We start from the raw sequence: 27,546 nt of genomic DNA on the forward strand, positions 1-27,546 counted from the left end.
GGAGCATGGGGGTTCCATTGCATCCACTCATAGAGTTTGGCGCATTCCAAGATTTACTGAAGCAGGTAAACCTAAGAATGAATTAAAATGTTACACCTTCCCTCAGTGAGGCGGGCCAAGGGGAAATGTCTTTGTTTCTTCTCATTACCTTCTTTTGCCACATGTGCTGCATTCTGCAGCACACATAGAATGACAAATATGCCTCTAAGGATTGTTTTTGTGTAGGAAGGTGTCCCTTTCTAGCACAAAAATTATCCTGGCTGTAATGCAAGCGTTGGTGCTAGGCAATACACACAAGTGCGCCAGTACAAGGAGAGACCTGAAGAGCATCATATCTTTGTAAATATGAAGCATTCTGCTGTTTCCCTTTAATGCAATGCAACACAGCACAGCAGCTTTACTTGCTGCCCTGTTTTGCATCAAAGATTAGTAAATGTGCCCATATATAAATAAACATGGATTTTCTTGCTGAAGACATCCTCACCCATATTGTAGGCATATGCTCAGGGCTGAATGACCTGGACATGTTTGGGTAAGAGCCCACGGGCTGGCATACTTTTGTAAAGTAAAAGATATCTCAGGAAGTGCCAGTAGATAATTTAATAAAAGTGTGTATGATGGCCACATTAAAAAAAAAATCAATGTTCACCATTCTGATTTCAGGTGGCTAGCTGGTGGCCAAATTAAGCACAATATTCTTGAGGGTCATCTTTTGTTCAGTCAGGATGGCCCATCTCAATTTGGCTCAATGAAAACCTTGGGTAACCTGGCACAAATCTCATCTTCTAGGTATCAAAAGCAAATGGGCTACAAAGTTTGTGAAACTGGTTATGTATGGCATTGACAGACTCATCACTGTTCTGTCCTCTCTGTGTTGTTCAAGGAAAAAAAAAACTCATCTGATTCACAAGAGGTTGAAAGTATGTGGTGAGGGCTGCCAGAGCCAGGAGTACTCCTGCTGGAATTCTGTTTTTTGAAGAGTGCAGAAAAATATGTGAACCTGGTATCCCACTAGATTCAGCACCAGGGTCTTTTCTCCCGTTCACCTAAGAAGACAGACCTCCAACCTGGCCACCCAGGGCTTCCAATAGGATCCTGATAAAAAAGGGCACCCATCATGCTGAAGTGCATTACGTGACTGAGAATTTGTTTGAGTGATGTAGGACTGACAAGGTGGGATGAGGCTTCTACTGCACCCACAAAAGTACCACTCCTTGGACCAGATATAAGAAACAGGTTTACAGGTTGCGACCGGTGAAAGGCTTCTGGCCATGTACCATCCCTATTTTGAGAGTCGGTAACCAATCACAGTTACCACCAACTTCAAGTTGGTGGTAACTAATTCGCAAACAGGAATGGGGGAGCAAACATTCATTTGTGAATGGGGGAGCAAACATTTTTTTAAGAGCAGGCAGTGGCCCCACGAACAACTGCCTCCTCTTAAAAAATGAAAAAAAAAACTTTTCAGTTTTCTTTTCGTAATGCAGCCTGTTTTCCTTTAAGGAAAACAGGCTGCATTACGAAAAGAAAGATTGCTTTATTTAAAGCAATCACAGGCATGGTGGTCTGATGCCCCCAGCAGGCTACCATCCCTGTGATTTTAGCCATTCACAGTGGGTCGAAAATTGTGACCTGCCTCATAAATATTGATAAGGCAGGTCCATTTGCGACCCACTGCGAATCGCTAACAGTGTTAAACACACTGTCATACATCGCAGTTTGCGATTTCCTAATAGCAAATCGCTAAGATTTGCCATTAGGAAATCAATACTTTAACCCATATTCACCTGGCCCCTTGTCTTTTCATCACATTGTATTACCTTTTGCTGCAATTCATCTTTTTAACATTCTTTAGGAAGTCTTAGACTCTAGAAAGTCTAGGAATAAAGAAGTTCAACTGCAGTCACACACAGGTTCTCTTCCCAGGCAGATTCCCCTCCCTGCAAAAGGCATGCTTTGTGCATTCATCTGAACCAAAGAAGTGATGCCTACTGATGAGTGCTGGGCAGCTTGGCATCAGCAGGGACTGCACACACAAGTTAGGGTAAATGGTGCAATCATCCATCATGTGTTGTGTTAGAAAGGGAAACAGGACACTCTCACAAGGGGGTAGGGAGGCATGGCAGTATTATCCAGTGCTACATCAGCTGGTTCAGGGAGCATGACAAATGTCACATTAGGAACTCGGCGCCACGGCTCAGGTCAAGCATGTCTTAGAGTGTGATACTCCTGCCCTCTTGTGGGAAGTGCAAAGTCCCTTAGGTTGTAGCATGGGCAATAAAGAAAGTGAAACACAGGATAAAAGCATGGATGAGTTTACAGAACCACTCTAACCTTGTATTCCATCTGCCTTTCTATTGTAATGTCATTGTTGTCTTGAGAGGGACAACGCTCCAGAAGGTAGCTCTTTTATTGCCACTATCCCTACGCAAAGGATGCATAATCAATTGAGCCACACTACTGCATCCTGTATGCATAATCCATAAAGGTACTGACCATTGTCCTGCTCCAACACAGGCCTCTCCCCACCTGCTAGGCTCTACTGGGTGTACCCACCACGGTCACGCTCTATTGAAACAGCCTCCTCTGTTCTGTAGGAAACGGGTCTTGTCTGATTGTATTTTTTTGCAAAGTGGACTTATAGACTGGTTATCTCCTATAGACGTAGCAAAGAGTTCAGAGGAGCATGGCTATAAAAGGCCATTTTGCATGGCATGAGTGCATGTACTGAGGCTAACATCATGCTCATTTAATAAATTCTCACCTATTGTGGGTCACCTGGATCAAACGTAGGCGGCACTTTTACCTTTGAAGTGCTCTAGAATATGGTAGGGATGTATCAGCATGCATGACCTTACATACATGGTAGCGTTGCAGAAGCACCTAAGATTGTTTTTTGCCTGGTGCTCACTGTTGGGGCTAACAGTGCATCTGCTACTTTGGCTTTGTATGACAACTGGGCGCTTGTTCAACACTGCAATGAGGGGAAGGGCCTTTATGTTTCCTTTACTGTGCTTCTTTTCATTGGCCATCGTCTTGTAGGAACTCAAGTGGTCAAGCCAATGATCAAGGAGTAGGTACAGTAGGGACATCTTGGGGACTACAGATGTGGAAGAAGAGTAAAAAGTAGTTATGGGCTTATTTGCAAGCCCCTTGCGCCACCGTAGCATAATTTATCGTACATTGTGGTGGTGCTCAGCAGTCCCCTAAAGTGCGCCATACATTATAAACTGACACCATGGGACCATTGCACCAGTTTGTAAAGCCTTGCGCCACATTATACTAGTGTGGGTATAATGTATGCAAGGTAGAATTCCCCCCTTAGAAGCCACACAGAACTGGCGCAGTGAAATCTACAAGATTTCACTGCGCTGTTCTGAACCTTCACTGCGTCAATACTTCAACGCCTGCTCAGAGCAGGCATTAAACTGACACAAGGCTTCTTAAAATGGGAGCCTTCCATGTTTTGTTAGAGAACCGTCATTTTTTGGACGCTCATCCAGCAATGCGTGACTAGCACCACAGATGCTGCCGAATTTCTGATGCATCCGTGGAAAATGTGCGCTTGGGGAGCTCTGTATGGTAAATACAGTGCTACCACAGTGTCGTTAGGGGCGCAGGGTAGTGCAAGAAATCTGTTGCACCTGAGCAGATGCATCAGATTCTTGTAAATGAGGCCCTTAGTATGTTAACGTGGTAATTTTGACACTGATTGCATCGTCTATCGATACTGATTTTGTAGATGTAATTATTGATGATACCAGTAGTCTGGACAGTCATGCAATTAAGGCCACGATGGCGTTACCCTGTTTCACCTTAACCATGGTGGTGGTACACTATTACCCATAACTGCAAGAAGTCTACCCTGTTTCCTAATACACTGGTTATTAATGGATAAGCAAGAGTGATTTTCCTGTTTTTTCACTTATCAGGACAGGGCAACTAGGTCCCAAAAAGCACATTTGAGGTTGTTAAGATTCCCCATAACAGTGTGGGGCTGCCTTTCTAATCCACATAAAAATATAAGGATGGAGGCATTAACTGCATACGATAAGTTATGTCCTGCTTTCACACTTAGGATGTTGAACCCATCTAGATAGATGGGCTGACACAGATTTTTATGAGTGAGCAACTGGTACACAACACCAACACATTAATCTTCGTGTGCCCTGCACCACAGACCTGTACCACAGAGGCATGTAAGGCTAATGTATCAATGTATCCTAAGGGCATTATGGACCACTGAAGCATACTCCAGTTGATGCCATACACAACTAATATATCCCTTTCCAAGTACCATTTTCCACAGATACATCCCTTGTATAACCTCTGAGTGCCATATCCTGCTGATCTATGTACTACACTCTCTGGTGCCAGAGCCCCACTAACAAATCCATTGTACCCCTTGATTACCCTGTTTCACTGAGAAATCCTCTAGGATTTTACACGAGGACCCTACTTATTCATCCATCAGACCTTTTAGGTACAATGTTTTGTTTTATCCTTTGGGCCCTCTGGGTACCACATCCAGCTAATACATCCATCCTTCCCCCTCAAAATCACATCCTACTGATTAATACTGGGTATCATGTTCCACTGATCAATCCACTGCACATTAAGGGTATCTTTCTGATACTGCTGCTTCACACTGCAGGTATTATGTCCCATGGAGTGCCCAGAGTAGAACAATTAATTGATTAATTTGTTTAGGTTTTTTGGACATCCTGTCTGAAAATATGTTGGACTTAAGTCGATTGATCCAACCTACTGATAAGGCCTTGATCGATCACTTAGGTGTCGTCAAGCTCTTCTGATACCTTTGACTTTGTCTGCATCTTTCTTCTGCTGGTAGTTTCAGCAAACCTGTCATTCATGACTGCCAAGGAACCTACATCATCCAGAAGCCTACTGCTGGAGCCTTCGCCTCGATAGTGATGGTACCAGGTCTTTCGGAGAGTCATGCCGCGGCTCTCACTTGACACATCTTGGGCACTGTCCACACTGCTTGACTGGACCAGTTTCCGGTGAAGGAATGCCAAAGAACGTGGGTGAAGGGCCACTGTGGAGCCACCCTCATCCACTGAGGCGCCAGTGGAGCCAGAGGGCCGGCCACCACTGTGGTTACCACTCTCTGTATCTAGAAAGTCATTGCCCTGAAGTTGCGAAGGTTGTTTGCAGAGTTTCCCTCTACTGTCACTGGCAAATGCCTGATGGGGGAAGGTTCCGCTTTGAGGTTGATTGCTGTTGGCCAAGTAATCAACACCACTGGAAGATGATGCCTCCTGTTCACTGCTCTCTTCCTGGCTGTCTTTTGGGGCCATCGGTGACCCATCAGTCTGCCGGTGGCAGCCCCTGACAACACTTCCTGGTGAGCTCTGGCAGCTTGATTGTCTGTTCGGGTGCTCCATGCCCTCTAGAAGCTTACCAGTGGCCACCACAGAGGAAGCCAATCCACCATGACGTCGACTGCCACTGGTCTCTGCCAGCTTGTTGTTCATAACAGCCAGGGAGCCAATGTTGCTGAGAAGACCCTTCTGATGAGCACACTCTCCTGAGTCATGTGTGCCAGTTGTGGGTGAACCATGTGTCTGGTCCTTCCAGGCCACTTTAAGGTGTCCATTTCCCACCTCAGAGCTGGTTGCTTTGCCAGCACTCCCAGATGCAGTCACAGAAGAGGAGTCGCGGGCACTCAGCTCAGGTGATGTGCGCCTGGCATCAGCCTCACTTTCGTACACTGCCTCTGTGTCCATGGAAATCTCACTCCGTGGTGGGCGTCCGGCCGAGGTAGGAGCCACAACACGGTGGTGCCGTCTCCCTGCCCTTCGACAGGGCCGTTGGTGCCTTTGGGCCCGCCAACAGGGGCAGCAACTCCTTAGAAGCCAGTTAAGGACTTGTTTGATAACAATAGAGATGACATTGAAGAGGGAGTAGATGCAGCAAACACCCAGAAGTATGAAGAGGAAGTTGCCAGCACTATATAGGCCCTGACCATCATAAATCCGTCGCTGCCCACTCACTAGGTCACCAAAGCCAATGGTGCTAAATGTCACAAAGCAAAAGTAGAGAGAGTCTACATAGCTCCATCCTTCTTGGGGGCTGTACATGGTGGAAGCACAGCAGGAGATCACAAGTGCACTTAGGCCAAGGATAAGCATTACGTTGTAGACAGAAGGCTTCCAGCCTGATAGGTGGCTACGTTCCTCATCCAAGGCAGCTGTGGGCAAGGCCCTTGGAAAAACACCACGGCTCCGTAGTTGGCGCAAGTGGAATGCTCGCATGGCCACTCCCAGTAGGGTGATAATGCGCTCCAGGAAAAGGTTGAAGAACAGGATTGTGCTAGAGCAACCGATCATGCCGTAGAAGATGAGAAAGATCTTGCCAGTTGTGGTGGCAGGTGTGGTCATGCCGAACCCTGGGGAAGACCAGAAATCAAAGGTTAAACACTGTCAAAAGCGCAACATTAACAGAACAGACATATGAAGGAAAAACTAGCATAGGAAAAGCCAATAGGAAACACCTGCGTGAGTACTATTGGCTTTGTCATTTTTTAAGCTATTTTGCACATCAGCACAGCAGCTATGCAGCATGGCTGAAAGTTTAAAAAAAGCACTATGACTTGAGCAGTGCTAGTCACGTCATAGTGCTTATTTATTTCACTTTCAGACATTCTGCACAACAGCTGCCCTGTTGTACAACATGGCTAAAAAATACATTGCCAAAGCCAATAACTCTCATGTAGGTAAGGCTAATGGCATTGGCAATTCCCGTTTAACATGGTACCACTTCAAAAACGGTTTCTTTATGCTGGGTGCTAATGAAAATTGTGAAGTTAGATTTTACCAACTTTGTGGTGATTTAAAGGCTCTCCAGGTTTGTAAATTGTAAAAAGTAAAACAAATAGTAGATGAAAAATTAAGCAAACGGATGGATACCATACACATGAGCTGGTGATACATGAGGTCTGAGAGATGGCGCAAATATTAAGATGCTAACAGTGATACCGGTTACAAAAATTAAGTTCCATGGATGTTTCAGAATCTTTGTATTTAAAAATTAGGGGCCAGATATTCAAGCATTAAGAATAACAATTTGCAATTAGCGATTTTTTTCTAAATCACTATTCTTATTGTATGAAACTTTTATTTTTTAAATACAGATTCCTAATCAATCGCAAATCGACCTCATTAATGTTAATGAGGTAAATTGCAATTTGCGACCCATTAGGAACACATCACAAGGATGGTGGTCTGCTAGTGTCAGCAGGCCACCAAGTCTGTGACTCCTTTTAAAAAAAGCAATCATGTTTTTTAAACGCAACATGTTTTCCTTAAAGGAAAAAAGGGATACATTTAAAAAAAAAATGTAACTTTGATTTTTTAAGAGTAGGTAGTGGCCTGTGGGACCACTGCCTACTCTTAAAAGCATATATTTTTTAATATTCCTAAAGGGGAAGGGGTCTTTTGGGGACTTCTTCCGGTTTGCAAACAAGTTGTCCCCTCCTTTGAGGTGTTGGTAAATATTAAAGTTTTGCAACCGCATATCAGTCGCAAAACATTTATATATACCACTATGATTTAGTATTTGGAAGAGACGCCCTAAACACAGCACTTCCAAATACCGAATCGCAAACCCAAATTGAGAATCTGTAGGTTTGCAGTTTGGTGCTTGTACATAAAAAAAACATTGTTATGTTGAAAATGGCCTGATTCTGCGTAAAAGGTCGTTTGCAACCTCAAAAATGTTTTGTACATATGGCCCTTGCTTCCTAATCAGAAGAAGATGGGTGGGAAATGTGATACAGGGATTAATTGTTGTTTGCATGTGTGGAGGGGGGCACATGCAAATTTATATCTGTGCTTCTGTGTGTATGTGCCTGTCAGTGTGCCTGTGTCCATTGTAATATACCAATCTCATATTTCATAGACAGGTGGTCTCGGTGGGGACCCCGGGGATGTAAGCTAAATGGCTTGCTTACGTTGTGGCATGCAGAAGCAATAAATATGCAATGGGCGTGGCTTTGAGTCAGTCATGACTGACGCTAACCACCAATACAGCATCTGTGTCACTCTGTACTCACCAGGCGTGCATTGCGATAACGCGGGCTCCGCTAGCCCAGCACACTGGCGACAAGGCGGGCAAATACCACCCACCCCACACTTGCACGTTGATGCTCTGTTGCAAGGTCGGAGGCGCGGCAAGAGCGTCTGCAGCACAACACAGGCAATTGCAGACCCGGCCCAGAATTGCCCTGCCCACCATCAGCAAAGAAAGAGGCATTCTGGCCGCATGGAGCCCCGTACGGCGAACCACTGCCACAAACGTCATCCATTACACATGCCATCACAGAGGAGAAGGGAAGAAGCTCTCCCAGGACAGGTGCAGCAAGCAGGTCAGCAGTGAGAACACGCCCAGACTCTGTGTTACCAACAAGGAAAGTGGTGAGCTGAGTCCTGGCCCTCACCATACCTACCCTATACCTACCCTAGCTGCTCCTTTCAGGGTGTGAAGACAGAGGTTGAACTGGGAGAGCACATAAGAATCCCAGAGGCTCATACCTACTGCTGCTGAGACTCAGATACCGTGACCACAACTTAACCTAGTCCAATCCACGTCACCATGGCCACCATCCCGGCAATTGAACCTTTCACCATTGAGGGAGCCCAGTTTGCGGCATCTACACTTTAACTTTGAAGGAGCTACCATCCCTGTGGAACGTCGGAGAGGCCTGCTCCTCCACTTGGGAGGGAAAGACATACACAAAGTCTTCAAAACACTGTCCGAGGAAACACCAAAGATGTACAACAACCTTCTTTGTGCCCTGAATAGCCATTTTGAACCAATGGGAAACCAAGACTACGAGAGGTTCATGTTTCGACAAGCCTGCCAAGAATCAGAGGAAACCCTTGACCACTTTCACAGGAGACTCATTGAGCTAGCTCGCATGTGTGGTTTTGCGAATGTACCATAGGCGATACGAGGACAAATAATACAAGGGTGCTTGTCCACCACGCTAAGAGAGACAATCCTTCAAGGGCAAGGAAAGCCCCTGCAAAGCGTTCTGCCGTTACGGCGGTCAAAGGAACTCTCCAAAAAGACTGCCCTACACTGTCCCATCAAACCAAGCACAGGCACGTCCAAGCAATGCCCTGCCCCAAGCACCCTCAGTCAAGCACAAGGAGTGTGGATACTATGGAGGCCCTCCGCACCGACCAAAGGACGGCGCTGTGTGGCGTGTGGCAAATACAACCATTTCTCAAAAGTATGCAGATCAGAGAAGTTGAAAACTGCAAAATAAGTGGCTCATTCTGTCTTGGAAAGCGCAGGGAGACCGGATGACATGGAAGATGACACTGAGAGTTACGCAGTCCATACCGTTTTTGTCATTGGGGACCACGCCCAGAAAACGCCACCCTCTCCGGAAATGCCAAATTAGTATAGGCACACAGGACATCACAGCGACCTGACACAGGTGCTCGAATTAGTTAATGGCAGAAAGCACCTATGCGTCACTGAAGGAACTACCCCTGCTAACCAAGGCAAAGATACAGGTGTTTGCATATGGACAGGCTGCCTAATACCCCTACTAGGGTGTTTTCACTCCTCATCAGCCTACGAATTATGGTACATCATGACTTTTTCGACACACCTAGGCCAGAGGAGATACCATTGTCTCAACTTTGGCATCTTGACTGCGGCCGAAATCTTTCAAAACACCATCTGAGAGGTACGGTCTGGCCTGCCAGGTATCCTAAACATCAGTGATGACATTCTTATACATGCAAAAACCCTGCCGGAACACCATGAGCGCCTAAGATGAGTCCTCCAGAGAATCCAAGAGGCCAGCCTGACTCTACACTGTGAAAAGTGTGAGTTCCTTAAACAGAGGATACGTTTCTTTGAGTACACCTTCTCGGCAGATAGCATCGCCCCAGACCCTGACAAGGTTAAAGATGTCCAGGAAGCTGAAGCTCTCACCAACACCTCTGAAGTCCGGAGTTTCCTAGGAAAGGTCCATTTTTGTGGGCATTTCATTCCAGACCTGACCAGCCTTACCCAACCACTAAGGGAGCGTATGAAAGCCAACACTCCATGGACCTAGGGTCGAGCCAAAGAACAAGCTTTCCGCAAAGTTAAAGATGCCCTGTCATTCGATACCTCCCTGGCATACTTTGACCCCAGATGACAAACTACAATCTCAGTGGACCCCAGTCCAAAGAAATTAGGTGCTGTGCTCAGCAGGCTGCACTCTCATGTAGGCTGGACACCAGCTGCTCCCTAACGGACACTGAACAGCCGTATTTGCAAATAGAGAAAAAGGCAATTGCTATTCACTGGGCCTGCCGGCACTTCCACCGTTATGTCCATGGGCACCCATTTGTTGTCACCACAGACCATAAACCACTGATCCCTTTGTTCCGAGGGTCAGCATCCAAGCCACCCCCTCGGACTGAGAAGTGGATGCTCCAGCTACAGGAGTACGGCAACCAGAATATCACCCAGGTGCCAGAAACCCGGATGACCCCACGAGCGACAACACCTTGTGAAGAGGCTGATGCTGAGGCAACTAAAAACTATGTGCGTTTCATCACAGAGGGGTCAAGGCCTCTCCCAATTTCCATGGAGCATTGCAGCAAGTCAACAGTGAGGACAAATGTCTGCAATAGGTCCTTGATGCCCTGCAGTCAAACCAGTGGCGGGCCCCTCAAAGCAATGGTGCCAAGCCGGACCCCCAAAGCAATAAAGAGCCTGGAGGCGTTATTGCACATCCAGCATGAGTTGTCCAGAGATGTCAGCGGATGCCTCCTGTATTGACCTTACATGGTCAATCCCGCCGGTTTGATGCAGCAAGTTGTTCAACTGGCCCATGTTGGCCACCAAGGCATCACCAAGAACACCAAGACAAAGAATTGGTTACGTGCCAAAGTCTGGTTTCCCGGCATGGACTCAATGGTTGAACAAGTTGTCCGATCCTGTCTTTTATGCAAGGCTGCAGGGCTCCCAGGTTGTCCTCTGCTGGTTATCACAGAAGAAGGCCCCCATTACCCATGGGAAGCAGTTAGCTTTGATTTTGGACACCTCCCAGACTGACAACATACCCTTGTTGTCATCGATAACTACTCAAAATACCCGGAGGTCGAGATAGTGAACTCCCAATCAGTGGCTAACTGACTATGGTCCCCCATTCCAGGGGCAAGACTTTGCAGAATATCTACACTTGTGAGGTATAACTCATCAGAAAATAACCCAGCGAAGGCCCCAAGCAAATGGGGAAGTAGAGAGGTTTATGAGAACTCTTAACAAAGTGATGTGCATCACCCATGCTGATGATCAACCAATGAAGCGCGCCATATATAGTTTTCTCCAGGAATATCGTTAAACGCCACATTCAACGACAGGACGAGCCCCTAGCCACGTCACTTTGGGGCGAGTAGTCATGGACACTAACCCACATCACTCCTTGTGGGTGACGGTTCCCATCAGTGATTTGGACGTTCCACACCGACGCAGGGAGACAAATCAACGAGCCAGCAGAGCCCTAAGGGCACAGCTGAGTCCGACCCAAGTTGATGATGAAGTCCTAGTCGGGGCAGCAAATTCAGCCTGCCCTATGAGCAACAGCCATGGAGAGTCATAAGAAGATCCAGCAGGTTGGTAACTGCAAGTCAGTATGGAGAAACTGACTCAGAACATGTAATTTTTCAAAAGATTCCGAACCTCCCCTGATAACGATCTGGACCCTGAGGAGGCCCCGGATGCCTTACTGATGGAAGGACCGAACACCGTGATCCTGAACCCTCCAGCAGCCAGAAATCCGAGCCTGCAAGGCCCCAAGTTCTCCGGACCCACGGGGACAAGCGAAGTCTGGACCCTGCTCACCTTCCAGCACCGGAGAGTACCCAAGAGCCGCAGACCAGCTGGGAAGAACACACGCGGAACCACCTGAAGGGCAACCCTGCCTCGTCCTCGAGGCTGACTGGATTTTTGATGTAAGACTATTCTGACTTTTGGGGCTTATCCCAGTTTATGTTAGGTTTGGTTCGCTATTAAAGTTGCGGAGGGATGTAATTTACCAATGTAAAATTTCATAGAGGGGTGTCTCGGTTGAGACCCCGGGTACGTAAGCTAAATGGTTTGCCGACATTGCGGTGTGTGGAGGAATAAATACACGACGGGCATGGCTGCGAGTTAGTCACAACAGCGTCTGTGTCACTCTCTACTCCCCATGCGCGCAGCGCGATAACGCGGGCCGCGCTAGCCCAGCACATCCTTGTCTGTTCCTGACAGTTTTTAAGTGCCACTTTTTCTACTAATATGCGTTCCTCTGTCTGTCTGTTTCTGTAAAATATGTTTGAATTACAGGAGAAAAACAGTAAATTATTTGTGGAAGAATATAATCACTTTGGGATGTAAATGTGCTGTGCTTGGCGCCGAAGAGAACGCTCCTAATCCTTCTCTGTGCAGTTACTAGGTTTTTGATTTTTACCTAAGTGAAGGCTACTGTCTCCGAGAGATCGCCCACTCTCAAGGACTGAGGCCCATAATTATACTTTTTGACGCAAACCTGCGTAAGCGCAGGTTTGCGTCAAAAAGTATAGCGCCAGCTAGCGCCATTCCTGGATGCCAGCCAGGTGTCATATTTAAGCTATGACCCTAGCCAGCGCTAAGGCCCGGTTAGTGTAATTTTTCTTTACGCTAACCGGGTAGGGGAGGCGTGGGGAAAACTGGAGGTTGTGTGGGAAAGAATGGCGCTAGTCAGGTTAGAGTAAAAAAAATAATGACTGTAACCTGACTAGCGTCATTTTTGTGATGCACAATCCCCATGGACATGACTCCTGTCTTAGTAAAGACAGGAGTCATGCCCCCCAGCCCAATGGCCACGCCCAGGAGGCTTATGTCACCTGGGCATGGCCATTGGCCACAGTGCCATAGAGGGGGACCCAAGTTAGCCCCCCCCATGGCACTTTATAGAAAAAATTTAAAATACCTACCTGGACTTACCTGGGATGGGTTCCCCATCCTTAGGTGTCCTCCAGGTGTAGGTGCGGGTGGGCGGGGGTGTCCCTGGGGGCAGGGAAGGGCACCTGTGGGCTGTTTCCATGCTCTCTGACCATGGAAATGAGCCCACAGGTCCCCTAATGCCTGCCCTGACCCAGGCTTTAAATAGTGGTGCTAAGCAGGCTTAGCTCCATTATTTAAGGCCCTCCTCCTCCCATGCATGATTTTTGCACGGGAGGATAAATAAGGCGCTAGGATTTGAGTAATTTTTTGCCTGGGAACGCCTACCTTGCATCTCATTGCCGCAAGGTAGGTTTTCACAGTAAAAAACTGATGCTAACTCCATAACTTTGATGGCTCTAGCACCAAAGTATAAATATGGAGTTAGGTTTGCGTCAAATTAGCATTAAAAAAAATGACACTAATTCGACACAAACAGAGTATAAATATGGGCCTGAGAGCCTAAAACATGGCTGTGAGGTCGAGTGGCACGCAAAGTGTGTTTGTCTTTTAATGATTGGTTGCAGCCCATTTTACCCTAGCTTTGTGGGGTAGGAGGTGTTGGGACGCCATGGTTTGTAGTGGAAAGAGGGCCTTTTTACCATTCTTGAGGAGAAAATTCACACAGAACCACCCAACCATTACCCCACCCCGCCTGTTGACAAGAGTTCTGCCAAATGTGTCATAAACAGGGTATTTGCGAAAGGTAAATGTAATAATAAAAATCATGTCAAATTAAACTGCCAACTAAATCGAGGATTTTCTTTCGGCGATTCAGAAACATATGTGGGGCTCATTTCCAGCAAATTAATATTTAGAGCATTTGCATTGTATGTTCCTGAATTCACTTTTTATTCTAGGTTTTTTTGGGAAGAAAGAGAGTGAGTGAGTGAAGGTGTGTGTGTTCATACGTGTAATTACACTTGTGTCGGCGCTTGCCATGTGTTTTGTTGTGTTTATTTTTTTAGAACCTCATGTACCAGTGCTGCTGCACGTTGTTATCACAGACAGTACATAAGCGCAGTGACAGACAGATGACTAACATACACATGACCTGGTGATACTCGAGGTCTGACTGATTGGACACTGAGACATACATCAAGGTGCTAACCGTGATACCAGTTACTAACATTAAGTTACAGGGACGTTTTAGGATTTTTTGTATTTAGAAATGTACTTGCTAGTAACAAGGCGATGGGTGGGAAATGTGACACACAGGAATTAGCAGTTTGCTTTGTACATGTGTGGGGGTGCATGTGATTATGTACGTGTGCGCTTGTGTCTGACCCCGTCAGTGTGCTTGTGTAGGTTGTGTCTTTGTCCAAACCTGACAGTTTTTAAGAGCATTTCTTCAGAAAATGTTTGTGTCTTAGTTTGTTTGTCGGTCTCTGCAAAAAATGTTTGAGTGGGTTCCCTTGCTTGTGCAAATCTGTATATGTATGCTAGTACGCAGCGGTCGAAATGCATAAGAAATGTATGAGAACTGTGATCCTGAGTACAATGAAAGCGTGGTCAGTGAGTGTAAGAAGTGGGGTCAGAGACACACGAAAGAACAACAAAATCGGTAACTATTTTGCTGGCCTTCTTCTACAGGTAACTGCATATAAAATATAATGCACACACTTTAAATGAAAAAAAAATGAAACTTACATTTTCCTGTACAAAAAGCATTTTTCTGACGAGAAAGCTCGGTTGGTTAGTGTGATCACTTTAGATATCAGGGGTGTAATTGGGCATCTTAATCCTGGTTGGTGCATTGGGGAAAAAGTGATGTTTATTTAGAGTGCAAGTAGGTCTAAGTCTGGGACAGAAAGCACTGTGAATACTAGTACAAAAAACAGAGGAAAGGTTGTACAAAAAATAGAAGAAAGGTTGCACACGGTATAAGTAAGCTGTAAGAAAAAGATTGAGCTTAAATGTTAACAGTGCTTGCAAAGGTTGTTTTGGTAAGACAGTTGCGTACCTAGTTCAAACAGTTTTTGAGCAGTTTCCGTGAAGAGGACAAATTCTACTATCACACTCCTTTAAGTGTGACAATTCCGATTTTTTGAGAGGGCATACAAACAGCAACGACATGGGGGTGGAGGCAATGGCAGGTGCAAGCAACAACACAGGATTGGGTCAAGGTGGGCTGGTGCAAGCAACGATGCAGGAGAGGTGTGTTGTGGGGAGGGGAGATGGCCTACAATACATGCACTCTTGAAGAATACTACAACTGAAATGAAAAAAAAGAACCCCCAGAAGCACGTGCTCAGTGGAAGGACATTGGCTGTGGACAGGAAGCTGTACTTGTCCTGGCCCCAACAATGGGACAAACACACAAACAGAAAGTGAAATCGGCATGCACTGACCAATGAGAAGGAAGAAATTAGCGTAAAGATGAATCCAACCAATGCTAAGTAATGGCCAGCTCCAGCTCTAGGGCCTATTTACGTTTTTTTTCTTCGTTTTTTTTAATTAACAAAACATCTTGCAAGCAGCAACACAGACCTAATGAGTACTGCCTTTATCACAAAATTCCTTTTATAGTGATACTCCTAGTAAAGTGTAAAAAGTGGTATTCTTACAGTGACCTTCTAATTGAGCAGTGAGTACTCTTGATGTAACACAGCTCATGATTAAGGACAGGTTAGTACTGTCCCTCCGTACTATGTAAATTCACAGAAACAACACAGTCCTATAAAATAAATAATAGAAACCTCTTCCCATCCAAAAAAAGTTATGAAAATTCAGTTATTAAAATAAATTAAGTGGACCCCATACTGAATTCTGGTGAGGGAACCACTTTTATATTAAAACAGAAAAAATAGAAGGCAAACATTAGGGAAGAATGTTAGGGAAAGGATTACGAGGAGGAGAAATGGGTGAGGAATGGGTTTCCCAAAACAGAACAAGCATTTGTAATGTAATGTGTAAGGAAATGCCTCCTTGGCATGGTTGCCCCCTGACTTTTTGCCTTTGCTGATGCTATGTTTACAATTGAAAGTGTGCTGAGGCCTGCTAACCAGGCCCCAGCACCAGTGTTCTTTCCCTAACCTGTACTTTTGTATCCACAATTGGCAGACCCTGGCATCCAGATAAGTCCCTTGTAACTGGTACTTCTAGTACCAAGGGCCCTGATGCCAAGGAAGGTCTCTAAGGGCTGCAGCATGTCTTATGCCACCCTGGAGACCTCTCACTCAGCACAGACACACTGCTTGCCAGCTTGTGTGTGCTAGTGAGGACAAAACGAGTAAGTCGACATGGCACTCCCCTCAGGGTGCCATGCCAGCCTCTCACTGCCTATGCAGTATAGGTAAGACACCCCTCTAGCAGGCCTTACAGCCCTAAGGCAGGGTGCACTATACCATAGGTGAGGGTACCAGTGCATGAGCATGGTACCCCTACAGTGTCTAAACAAAACCTTAGACATTGTAAGTGCAGGGTAGCCATAAGAGTATATGGTCTGGGAGTCTGTCAAACACGAACTCCACAGCACCATAATGGCTACACTGAAAACTGGGAAGTTTGGTATCAAACTTCTCAGCACAATAAATGCACACTGATGCCAGTGTACATTTTATTGTAAAATACACCACAGAGGGCACCTTAGAGGTGCCCCCTGAAACTTAACCGACTGTCTGTGTAGGCTGACTAGTTCCAGCAGCCTGCCACACCAGAGACATGTTGCTGGCCCCATGGGGAGAGTGCCTTTGTCACTCTGAGGCCAGTAACAAAGCCTGCACTGGGTGGAGATGCTAACACCTCCCCCAGGCAGGAGCTGTGACACCTGGCGGTGAGCCTCAAAGGCTCACCCCTTTGTCACAGCCCAGCAGGGCACTCCAGCTTAGTGGAGTTGCCCGCCCCCTCCGGCCACGGCCCCCACTTTTGGCGGCAAGGCTGGAGGGAACAAAGAAAGCAACAAGGAGGAGTCACTGGCCAGTCAGGACAGCCCCTAAGGTGTCCTGAGCTGAGGTGACTCTGACTTTTAGAAATCCTCCATCTTGCAGATGGAGGATTCCCCCAATAGGGTTAGGATTGTGACCCCCTCCCCTTGGGAGGAGGCACAAAGAGGGTGTACCCACCCTCAGGGCTAGTAGCCATTGGCTACTAACCCCCCCAGACCTAAACACGCCCTTAAATTTAGTATTTAAGGGCTACCCTGAACCCTAGAAAATCAGATTCCTGCAACTACAAGAAGAAGGACTGCCTAGCTGAAAACCCCTGCAGAGGAAGACCAGAAGACGACAACTGCCTTGGCTCCAGAAACTCACCGGCCTGTCTCCTGCCTTCCAAAGATCCTGCTCCAGCGACGCCTTCCAAAGGGACCCGCGACCTCGACATCCTCTGAGGACTGCCCCTGCTTCGAAAAGACAAGAAACTCCCGAGGACAGCGGACCTGCTCCAAGAAAAGCTGCAACTTTGTTTCCAGCAGCTTTAAAGAACCCTGCAAGCTCCCCGCAAGAAGCGTGAGACTTGCAACACTGCACCCGGCGACCCCGACTCGGCTGGTGGCGATCCAACACCTCAGGAGGGACCCCAGGACTACTCTAAGACTGTGAGTACAAAAACCTGTCCCCCCTGAGTCCCCACAGCGCCGCCTGCAGAGGGAATCCCGAGGCTTCCCCTGACCGCGACTCTTTGAATCCTAAGTCCCGACACCTGGGAGAGACCCTGCACCCGCAGCCCCCAGGACCTGAAGGACCGGACTTTCACTGGAGGAGTGACCCCCAGGAGTCCCTCTCCCTTGACCAAGTGGAGGTTTCCCCGAGGAACCCCCCCCTTGCCTGCCTGCAGCGCTGAAGAGATCCTTAGATCTCCCATTGACTTCCATTACAAACCCGACGCTTGTTTCTACACTGCACCCGGCCGCCCCCGCGCTGCTGAGGGTGAAATTTCTGTGTGGGCTTGCGTCCCCCCCGGTGCCCTACAAAACCCCCCTGGTCTGCCCTCCGAAGACGCGGGTACTTACCTGCAAGCAGACCGGAACCGGGGCACCCCCTTCTCTCCATTCTAGCCTATTCGTTTTGGGCACCACTTTGAACTCTGCACCTGACCGGCCCTGAGCTGCTGGTGTGGTGACTTTGGGGTTGCTCGGAACCCCCAACGGTGGGCTACCTTGGACCAAGAACTAAGCCCTGTAAGTGTCTTACTTACCTGGTTAACCTAACAAATACTTACCTCCCCTAGGAACTGTGAAAATTGCACTGTGTCCACTTTTAAAACAGCTATTTGTGAATAACTTGAAAAGTATACATGCAATGTTGATGATTTGAAGTTCCTAAAGTACTTACCTGCAATACCTTTCGAATGAGATATTACATGTAGAATTTGAACCTGTGGTTCCTAAAATAAACTAAGAAAAGATATTTTTCTATACAAAAACCTATTGGCTGGATTTGTCTCTGAGTGTGTGTACCTCATTTATTGTCTATGTGTATGTACAACAAATGCTTAACACTACTCCTTGGATAAGCCTACTGCTCGACCACACTACCACAAAATAGAGCATTAGTATTATCTCTTTTTACCACTATTTTACCTCTAAGGGGAACCCTTGGACTCTGTGCATGCTATTCCTTACTTTGAAATAGCACATACAGAGCCAACTTCCTACATAATGGGTCTCATGTTTACTCGAGTTAAAGCTATTAGTGTTGTAAACTCCTAACCAGACTTTCCTTGCCACATAAACTGAAAAGTAAAACCGCCAAAAATGCAAATATCCATGTAACAGGGTTGGTCATGGGGACACATTTTTAGTGTTCTACCATAAAAAAAGGAAAAGGGTGAAACAAAACAGCATCTACTAGAACATAACAAAGGGGCTGGTCCACCTAAAACTGATAGCATGCCTGTGTACATGGACAAAGAACGGGGAAATACTCAATTAAAATCCTGAAATGCTGGACTTGTTACAGTGTACCAAATATTATTTCATGAAAATATAAGTGTGTTTTTGCCTGGGCAAAGAATGGTTTAACATAAGAATGGATACAGAAAAATAAAGCGCTTGATGTCCCTGACACTTGAGAATGCTATAGTCGTGTCTATGCCAGGGCCTGGGTGGGACTAATGGACAGGGCAGGCCCATGCATTGTAAAGACCAATAGGACCACCATGGAAAGAGTAGAAGAGTCCTGGTTCTCCAAAATATGTACTGGTGGGCCCACTGGCACCCCCTGGCCCAGTGTAATTGCTGTGTTAAGGAGAGGGCACTGTATTGACATAAAGATAGGGTTGTGGGAAGTTATAAAGTAAGGTTTCATTTTAAGATGTAGGTTAGCATCGGCTCAGTACCCTAACTCTTGAATCTATCTTGCTCAACGTAGTGGTAATCTCAAAAGTGGCCATCTAAACTGTGGTAATCACTTCAGTAGTAATATCAGAGGTAGTAATCACAGTAGAAATAATCTCCCCAGTGGTAATCCCTGCAGGGATAATCTCAGATTTAGTTATCACAGCAGTGGTAATCTCAGCAGTGGTAATCCCTGCAGTGGCAATCTCAGAGGTAGGAATTCCAGCAGTAGTAATCTCAACAGTGATAATTCCAACAGTGGTAATCTCAGCAGAGGTAATTCCTGCACTGGTAATCTCAGAGGTAGTAATCATAGTAGTGGTAACCTCAGCAGTGGTAACCCCTGCAGAGTAATCCCTGCAGCGGCACTCTCAGAGGTAGTAATCACAGTAGTGGTAATTCAGCAGTGGTAATCCCTGCAGTGGTAATCGCAGAGGTAGTAATCACAGTAGAGGTAATCTTGGCAGTGGTGATCCCTGCAGGAGCAATCTCAGAGGTAGTAATCACAGTAGTGGTAATCTCAACAGTGGTAATCCCTGCAGTGCTGCTCTCAGAGGTAGTAATCACAATAGTGGTAATTCAACCATGGTAATCCCTGCAGTGGTAATCTCAGAGATAGTAATCATAGTAGTGGTAACCTCAGGAGTGATAATCCTTGCAGTGGTAATCTCAGAGGGGCTCATTTCAATGTAGTAGATTCTATGTACAATATGGACTCCATTGTATTTTAGGTGGTGACATACAACCCTTTGTGCTCACGCACACTGAGTGCTCGGTCCTCAGTCTGACATGTTCATTGCATTTCGTTTGAATAACGCTCAATCATTTTCTGTTTATAACGGGTTTCCATGAAGAACATGTTTTAAACCACTTTCTCCTCAGTGAGAAAAAGGACCTCTGAACTGAGTACAGCACAGCGCCTTCCTGAGGGGTACCATCCTCATCTAAAAGTAAACATCTTCATTTGTTTCATTTTTACTCAGCAGACTAGGGCCTTATAAAACAATGGGACTCGGATATAATCTATTTCACAATAATGCAATGGGTCTCGCGTTTACTCGAGTTAAAGCTATTAGCATTGTAAACTCCTAACCGGACTTTTCTTCCCACATAAACTGAAAAGTAAAACAGTTTCACATACAGTGAAATGTATCGGTAAAAGTGCAGTTATCCATGTAACCGGCAAAAGTGCAAATATCCATGTAACACGGTCGATGTCATGCAAAGCGTTCAACTACTGCCCAGCTTGATTGCACTGCCTACGAAATAAAGAGAAAAAATTGTGCAGAAACCATACGGAAAACATGGAGCCTCGTATGTTTTCAGTAGTTGGCCAGTGTGCATGAGGCGGGCTAAACACCGGAAGAGGCATGTATGTATGTTTGCCTTCCACTAATGAAATCAAGCTAATTTTAAAAGGCAAGCCGACAAACCAATCAAACCGATGGGCTTGACATGGGTGTGGTTAAAAGCCCACACAGTGATTACACCAGGGATGGAGCACTTTGCGCTCGACCCTAAAAAAAGGGATAGACGGGAGGCAAAATAGAGAAAATATATGGGAGAGTAAAAAAAAGGAAATGGAGTTGGGGGACTAACGTCCACACCTGGAATAGCAATTATAATGAATTTTGAAACGTTACCCCGTGACAGCATGTTTGAAGGGTTCTTGGGAAATAGATCTATGCAAACCTTCTACAAAAATCAACAGAGATAAAGCATGTTCAGTATAAATGGCATCTATACATTTAAAGCCATATAAAAGGCAATTATTAAAAGACATTCTGTGAATGGATCTCTAAAATGGTAAGTGGCATTCACCTTGGACATGCCAATTAAGCAGTGTAGATGAAATAGTTATCAGAATGTGTTATGGATTCGTTTTTCAATGAAATTGGATGCAGACATTGCTCTTATATCGTCACTTGCTGGCAAGGGATGAGAGTACTAGAGCACCACAGATCATGGGCAGCTAGATACAAATACGGTCCTTACAGTGTAAGTGGCTGGTGCAGGTTGAGCTTCAGGCGACATTATTGAGTATTGACACTGAATTAAATAGATACTAATACTCTTTGTGTTACACAACGAATTATTTTATGCATCACAGTATGCGCATTGACAAACTGAATCAAGGAAAATGCAATTCTTGTTGAATTTGTGTAACCTCTCAAATAAATCCCTGAGTCTGTTGTTTCTTAATATACTTGCAGGTTTTATATTAGTTACATATTTTGGACCTGATAGGCAATGCAAGTTGGCGCCCTTGGTAGGTGTACATACTTTATTATGTCAGGACCTCAGTCAGTAGATTGCCACAGCAGGATAAACAAGCATGAGGGTAAGGACACATGGCACAGAAGCCCATGCCTACAACAGCAGCAAGCTCCAACCACCTCCCTTGCCATTTGTTGTTTTACTTATAACTCTGGCCTGTTTGACCCATTTGCATGAAGTCCAGCAGACACTTAGGGTAAGATTTACTCAAATGTAGTGTAATTCACATCAGCAACAAAAGGTGCTGCACTGCATAGCCCTGGGTGCAGAAAGACTTGCAGCGCCATATCTACTATGCTATGGTGCCATTTGTTTCTTATAGGGTACTTTCACTCTTTCATAGTGCCTAGCAATATGCAATACCTTTACACCATTGTGCAAAATAAGAGAGAGAGAGAGAGAGAGAGAGAGAAAGAAAGAGAGAGAGAGAGAGAGAGAGAGAGAGAGAGAGAGAGAGAAAGAAAGTGTGCGTGTGTGTTGGTGTAACTAAAACGTTTTCCAAACACTGAATGTGTGCTGTACACTGCAGCACAGATGCAAAGTTTGAAAAGTTTGGAGAAATTAAAAATATTTCTCCAAGTGAACCCCTGCCTCAAACAGGCATTTTTTGTCACAGGGCACTGTCTATAAATATTTGAAGCTAGGGCTTTGAATCAAAAACCATGTGTGGGTGCCTGGGAAAGCCCATGTGGGATAAATGGGATGCCCCTTGACGTATAGTACCACTTTTCTCTACTTTTAGGCAATTGTCCAGTGCAAATAACATTTTGCACTGGTAAGTAAAAAGTTTAGCAATATTTTGTGCTACTTCGTATGACTATTTATGACTTTGCACTGGTGCAAAAACTTTGCTAAATATGCCCTTTAGTAGGCTGAGATTACTCTTGGTATTTTGAAACTGGTGTAGAACCATCAAGTGTTTATTTGCTAATAAGTTAGGCACTGAGTAATGAGTCTGCACAGTGTTTGGGGGAAGCTTTAAATAATTCGTTTTCTAGTGGTTTATCAAGTTTTGTGCCAATCCATTAAGGAGGAAGGAGGCCGACGGGAGGGGGGACTAAAACGGGTAAGTATAATTTTAATGTCTAATTACTTTAGTGTTGTTTGATGTATCTGCATCAAATTTTGCAGACAATTAGCATGCTACACCCAGTGCAGGCCTATCAGGTTCCATGCAGATCCAATAGTAGGGGGTGGGGTAAAATTAAAAAGCGGCAAGGGAGTCAAAACATTTTTGATTTACAAATACCTTTGACACAGTTTAATGGATATTCACAAACGTTGGCAGAGTATTAGGATGTTTAGCCTGCTCTTGGCTTTCCCAATTTCATGCAGATCCTCCGAGGGCAGATTTCAAGGAGGTGTGGAACAAAAAAGTGTTAATTTGCTAATAAATTTGGCACCGTTTGAAGAATGTGCACATAGTTTGCTAGACATTTATAAGGTTTCGGTTTCGTTGGTTATATCAGATTTTGAGCAGTTCCTTCACGGGGTGGGAGGCAAAGAAAAATTGGAGGCGGGAGCGGTGATTAAAAAAAAAAGGAATTGACCAACGTTGGCGCTGTTTGAGAAATCCTCATGAAATATTGCAACAAGCAAATTAAGTTCAGACAGGCAGGACCTGTGACCAAAATCTGCTGCACATAGCTGGAGGAGGTAGGGCAAAGGGTCTAGCCGAATGCCGTGTACAGCCCAGAATGGGTACATTGCAGGTGAATGCAATACATCAAGGAAAACCCCATTAAATTCACTGAAAAAACATAGTCAAAGGTCAGTCATTAATCAATGAACACAAAGCTAAAAAAAACGTTGAAATTCACCAGTTATGGTGAGCAACGTAGTAGCCATCAGCTTCATCTATTTTAGCTGCCCCACCACAATGGTAAAACACTTGGGTGTATATCTTGAGCTAGAGCTCTAGTTAAAAGGGCAGTTCATACATGTTGCATCTACTTACTTCTTCCTTCTGAAGATCTTACCCTTTCTCCCAAAAAATGTCCATTGCGTGGTGGACCCGGCTACCATCCTGGTGTGTCTGGACTACTGCTGTCCTCTCGCTTTTGTTATGGACAATGGCCGGATGAAGAAGCTGCAAAAGGTTTAAAAGGTGGTGGACAGAATGGCTCTTGGGCTCCCAAGGTTCTCTTCTGCAGCTTTAAAAACTATTTAGGATTCTGGTGGAAAAATGAATTGTTTTTAAGTGTCTTTGTCTTGTGTTTAAAGCTATTCACCGTATAGGTGCAGAATATTTGTGGGGAAAAAGATCACCATCTACGTACGCACTTGCTGTTTGCGATCCTCAGATGCATCAATCCTCGCTTTGCAGGGAATTAAGGGGGTTATCCTGGGTGAGAAAGTATTCTCTGTTAAAGCTGCTCCACTTTGGAATAAGCTTCCCTGCATTTTCCGTAATACTCCCTTATTGACCCCTTTTCCCCCTTGAAGACCAGGCTTTGAAAGAACTAGGGCCAAGATTTATACTATTTTTGTGCCGCGCATGCGTCATTTTTTAACACAAATGCGTAGCAAAAAAGTATACATCAGGGCCTAGGTCTTCCATCATACCAGTGTTGCCATTCTATGCTCTGTCTATCGCCACAACACCTCTCAAGGTATTTGCTGCACATTAAAAATAACATACCATAACGTAACATAAAAGAATATAACATAACATACGCACACAATAACACAGCACCATGCTCAGTACATCCTTTGCCATGTTAAAAAAAAAAGTAAAAGGAGCAACACATAGCGTGTGTGACTTATTGGGCGTTGCAAACCATAACTTGTGAATTTCTGGGATTTCTCAGTTTTGTGTTCGCTGAACCATAACCAATTTTTCCCTGTTTTTTTTCACGCATACACATTCAAGGCCACACCCATGCAGATTGGAATTAATCCGCTGTATGATTAACATTTTATACACATGTTCTAAATTCTGAAGAAGTTCTATCAAAATACATTTGAGACCGGAACATTTTGACAACACTTTTAATCAAGGTCTATATTGGGATTTTAGATGTTTGTGCTAAGGCAGTTTCAAGTCTGCTGCTTAACTGTGATAAGGTAAAATGTTCCTGCACTATGGCCCTGTGACAGCCAGCTCATAGTTTCAAATCTTTTGAATGATTTCGAATGTTTTCCTGCACGGGCTACTCATGTCAAGACACTTGTCTCACAAGACCACCACTAAGTATCCTGTATGTTTTTGTAAAAGGCTTCTCATCAGTAGAATACTATTCTTTTTGGGGATGGGGATCACCCAGAAGAAAGCTAATTTCAACATGAACTCCTTCCAGGTCATGCAAGGCCAAGACGTGAATGAAGGTTGGTGGTAGCTAATTTATAATGTTGAGTACAGTCCTTTTTACCTGTCACCCCAAGTAAAAGGGGCTACCTACGACCCTCCCTAATACGTCAATCTTCCATGACTGGGCGTCCATAATTCACCTGATTGTGGAGTGTGTGTATGTGTAGTATGTTGTAAATACATAAGGGTTTGGGTACCTCCAGATGGGCATCCACCTTGTATATGGTTTTCCCTATAACAATGTGCTGATATGTTTGATGTAAAGGCCCATATTTACTAACATTTTGTGTCTTGGCGCAAGCACAACACAAAAGTGTATTGAGATTTACAAAGCCACACAGTGCTCGATTTGTGTGACTTCATAGCGCTGCCTTGCATTAATTTGCATTTGGGGTGCGTTACATGGGTGGAGCATGGACGTTCTTGTCCATACATCTATATATGTTGGAGTAACATAGATTTCCTAAAGTCTGTAAACCTGCCTTAGGGCTAGTATAGTGCTCCTACCCAAGGCTGGTATAACAAGGACAAATACCTTTATTTCTCCTTGTTACTTCCTAATTGCATGCAAAGAGGAATAAGCCTGTAAGAATAGATTTTGTGCAGGAAGTTATCTCTCCCTATACAAAAACTATTCTGACCACAACACAGGTACCCTGGCAACATGACGCAAAAGTGTCTGTGTTGGTATTAGGCTTTCCCAACTGTGCCAGAGCAAGGGCAGAGCATAAGCATGCAATATTTTAGTACATGTGGCACATTTGTGCTCTTTCAGACGCGCAGCAGATTCCCTTGCTGTGCGGCATGAAAGTTTAGTAGATCTGGGCCTACAAGCCTTTACATAGTTGCCTGTTGACCCTGTTGCATGTCTCTAAGCTGCTCACTCACTTTAATTTTTTTTCCTGAATAGGCAATTCTAGCCAAGCCGACATGTGTCTACTTCGGATCAATGCATTCTTAGATGAAACAGATAAGAAAAATGTATTCTCGTCAAAATGAATCAAGCCAGTTTGGACAGGTCAGCCTGTAGCCTACACAAAAACAACACCTTCATAAAAGTTGTGGCCAAGAGCCACTGTTACCTCAGAAAAAGGGATGTGACTGCCCACTGCCCAACGCCATACTCTGTTTATTTTGTTTTAATTACGTTGGAAAGAAAATAATGAGATGATTAAATACAAATAGCACAAATGTAGGGAGTCAAAGCAATGGAGAGGGACAAACAAATAACAGGATTAATGGGAAAAGTAAAATAAAAGAAATGAAGGTAAGGGAGGGGTTGTTAAGGGGCCCCACCTGTAAATTAAAATAATTAAAAAACAGGGGTGTATGGGTGCCTCCCATAACGTACTGTGTGTGTATATGTATATATATATATATATATATATATATATATATATATATATATATATATATACACATGCTCCAACAAAAAGAACATTTGACACTCACAGAAGGAAAAGGTATTCATTCATTTATTTGAACGGCTACAAACACAGACGCGTTTCTGCAAGCACCTTTGACAATGTAGGCATTGTGCGACAAAAGGTCTAATAAATACCATACATTCATTGATCAAATAGCTAATTAACAAAAGGAAGGAAGGACTGCCCAAATTCCCTATCGTCAGAACCATTACAATGTAGTCACCATCTTTAAATAGCACAATTCATTCTTTAAAATCAATGGGAATACATATAGAATATCAGGATAGAATTCTCAACCTTGATCAATCATGGCCAATTCTGGCAACATACCCAAAATGCTACAGTTACATTCATTCTATTGCCTACACTTGTATTCAATTAGTTGTAGTAGAAACACTTATAATGCACAGTGTCACAAGTTGTAACAACCAAAATGTTATCCTGACACTCTATATTATTGTTCTTGATATGAGCAGTCTATATCGTAGTATTGCACATGAGGATTGACTGAAAGCAATTGAGTACTTTCTAAAAGGACGTTCATTGAAATTTATAGAACACTACAGGATGTTGATGAATTTTGTTGAATTTTGTTTAACTAAGAACATCTTTTAGTTCCAGGGACAAATTTACAGACAAATACGTGGGATGGACATGGGTACCTACTTTGTGAATCTCTTCATGGGCTGGTGGGAGAAGCAGGTAGCACGGTCAGAAGCTAATGACTTGTGGGTTGAGAAAATTGTAACCTGATGCAGGTATAATGACGTCCTATTTGTAATTTGGAGGGGTTAAAAAGAATCGGTTAGGGAATATCTATTTATCCTCAATAACAATGAAGTGAATTTTCAATTGTACTACAGAGATGGATTTTCAAGATGCGACAAAGGAGGTAATCAAGAGGCTTAAAGTAAGAGGTTATCCCCAAAAAACTTCTTATTCAAGCAGTGGAGAGAGTGCAAGACATACATAGACAGAATCTCTTCATAGAAAAAATGAGGAATAAGGATGAAAACGCTAAATTTAGACTAATTACAGGTTTTTCCGGTGATGCAGGACCATTTAGAAGGATTCTATGTAAGAACCAGCATGTTCTGAAATCAGGTACTGTGATAGGAATAGATCTAGCAAAGCGCCCCCATGTGACCTATAAGAAACGGAAATCGCTTAAAGATCAAATATTACAAAGTCACCTCTCTCAGGAAACAATGGCCACAACCTTTAAAGAAATTATGAGATTCAATCCTTGTGCCAAATGC

General features: G+C 44.6%; 2 protein-coding genes across 2 annotated transcripts in view; one reads left to right on the forward strand and one right to left on the reverse strand.

The window, feature by feature from the left end:
• Nucleotides 1-27,546, forward strand: part of LOC138259414 (forkhead box protein N2-like) — a 210,328-nt gene that overhangs the window by 23,059 nt on the left and 159,723 nt on the right. The window lies entirely within an intron of this gene.
• The window catches only part of LOC138259412 (potassium channel subfamily K member 13-like), a 103,501-nt gene continuing 77,428 nt past the window's right edge, over nt 1,474-27,546 (reverse strand). Inside the window, exon 2 of the mRNA XM_069207160.1 lies at nt 1,474-6,412. Within this exon, the coding sequence (XP_069063261.1) occupies nt 4,791-6,412 (1,622 nt within the window). The 3' untranslated portion in view covers nt 1,474-4,790. The remainder of the gene's footprint in view (nt 6,413-27,546) is intronic.

Source organism: Pleurodeles waltl, chromosome 9, assembly GCF_031143425.1.
Source record: "Pleurodeles waltl isolate 20211129_DDA chromosome 9, aPleWal1.hap1.20221129, whole genome shotgun sequence".
Classification (NCBI taxonomy): domain Eukaryota; kingdom Metazoa; phylum Chordata; class Amphibia; order Caudata; family Salamandridae; genus Pleurodeles; species Pleurodeles waltl.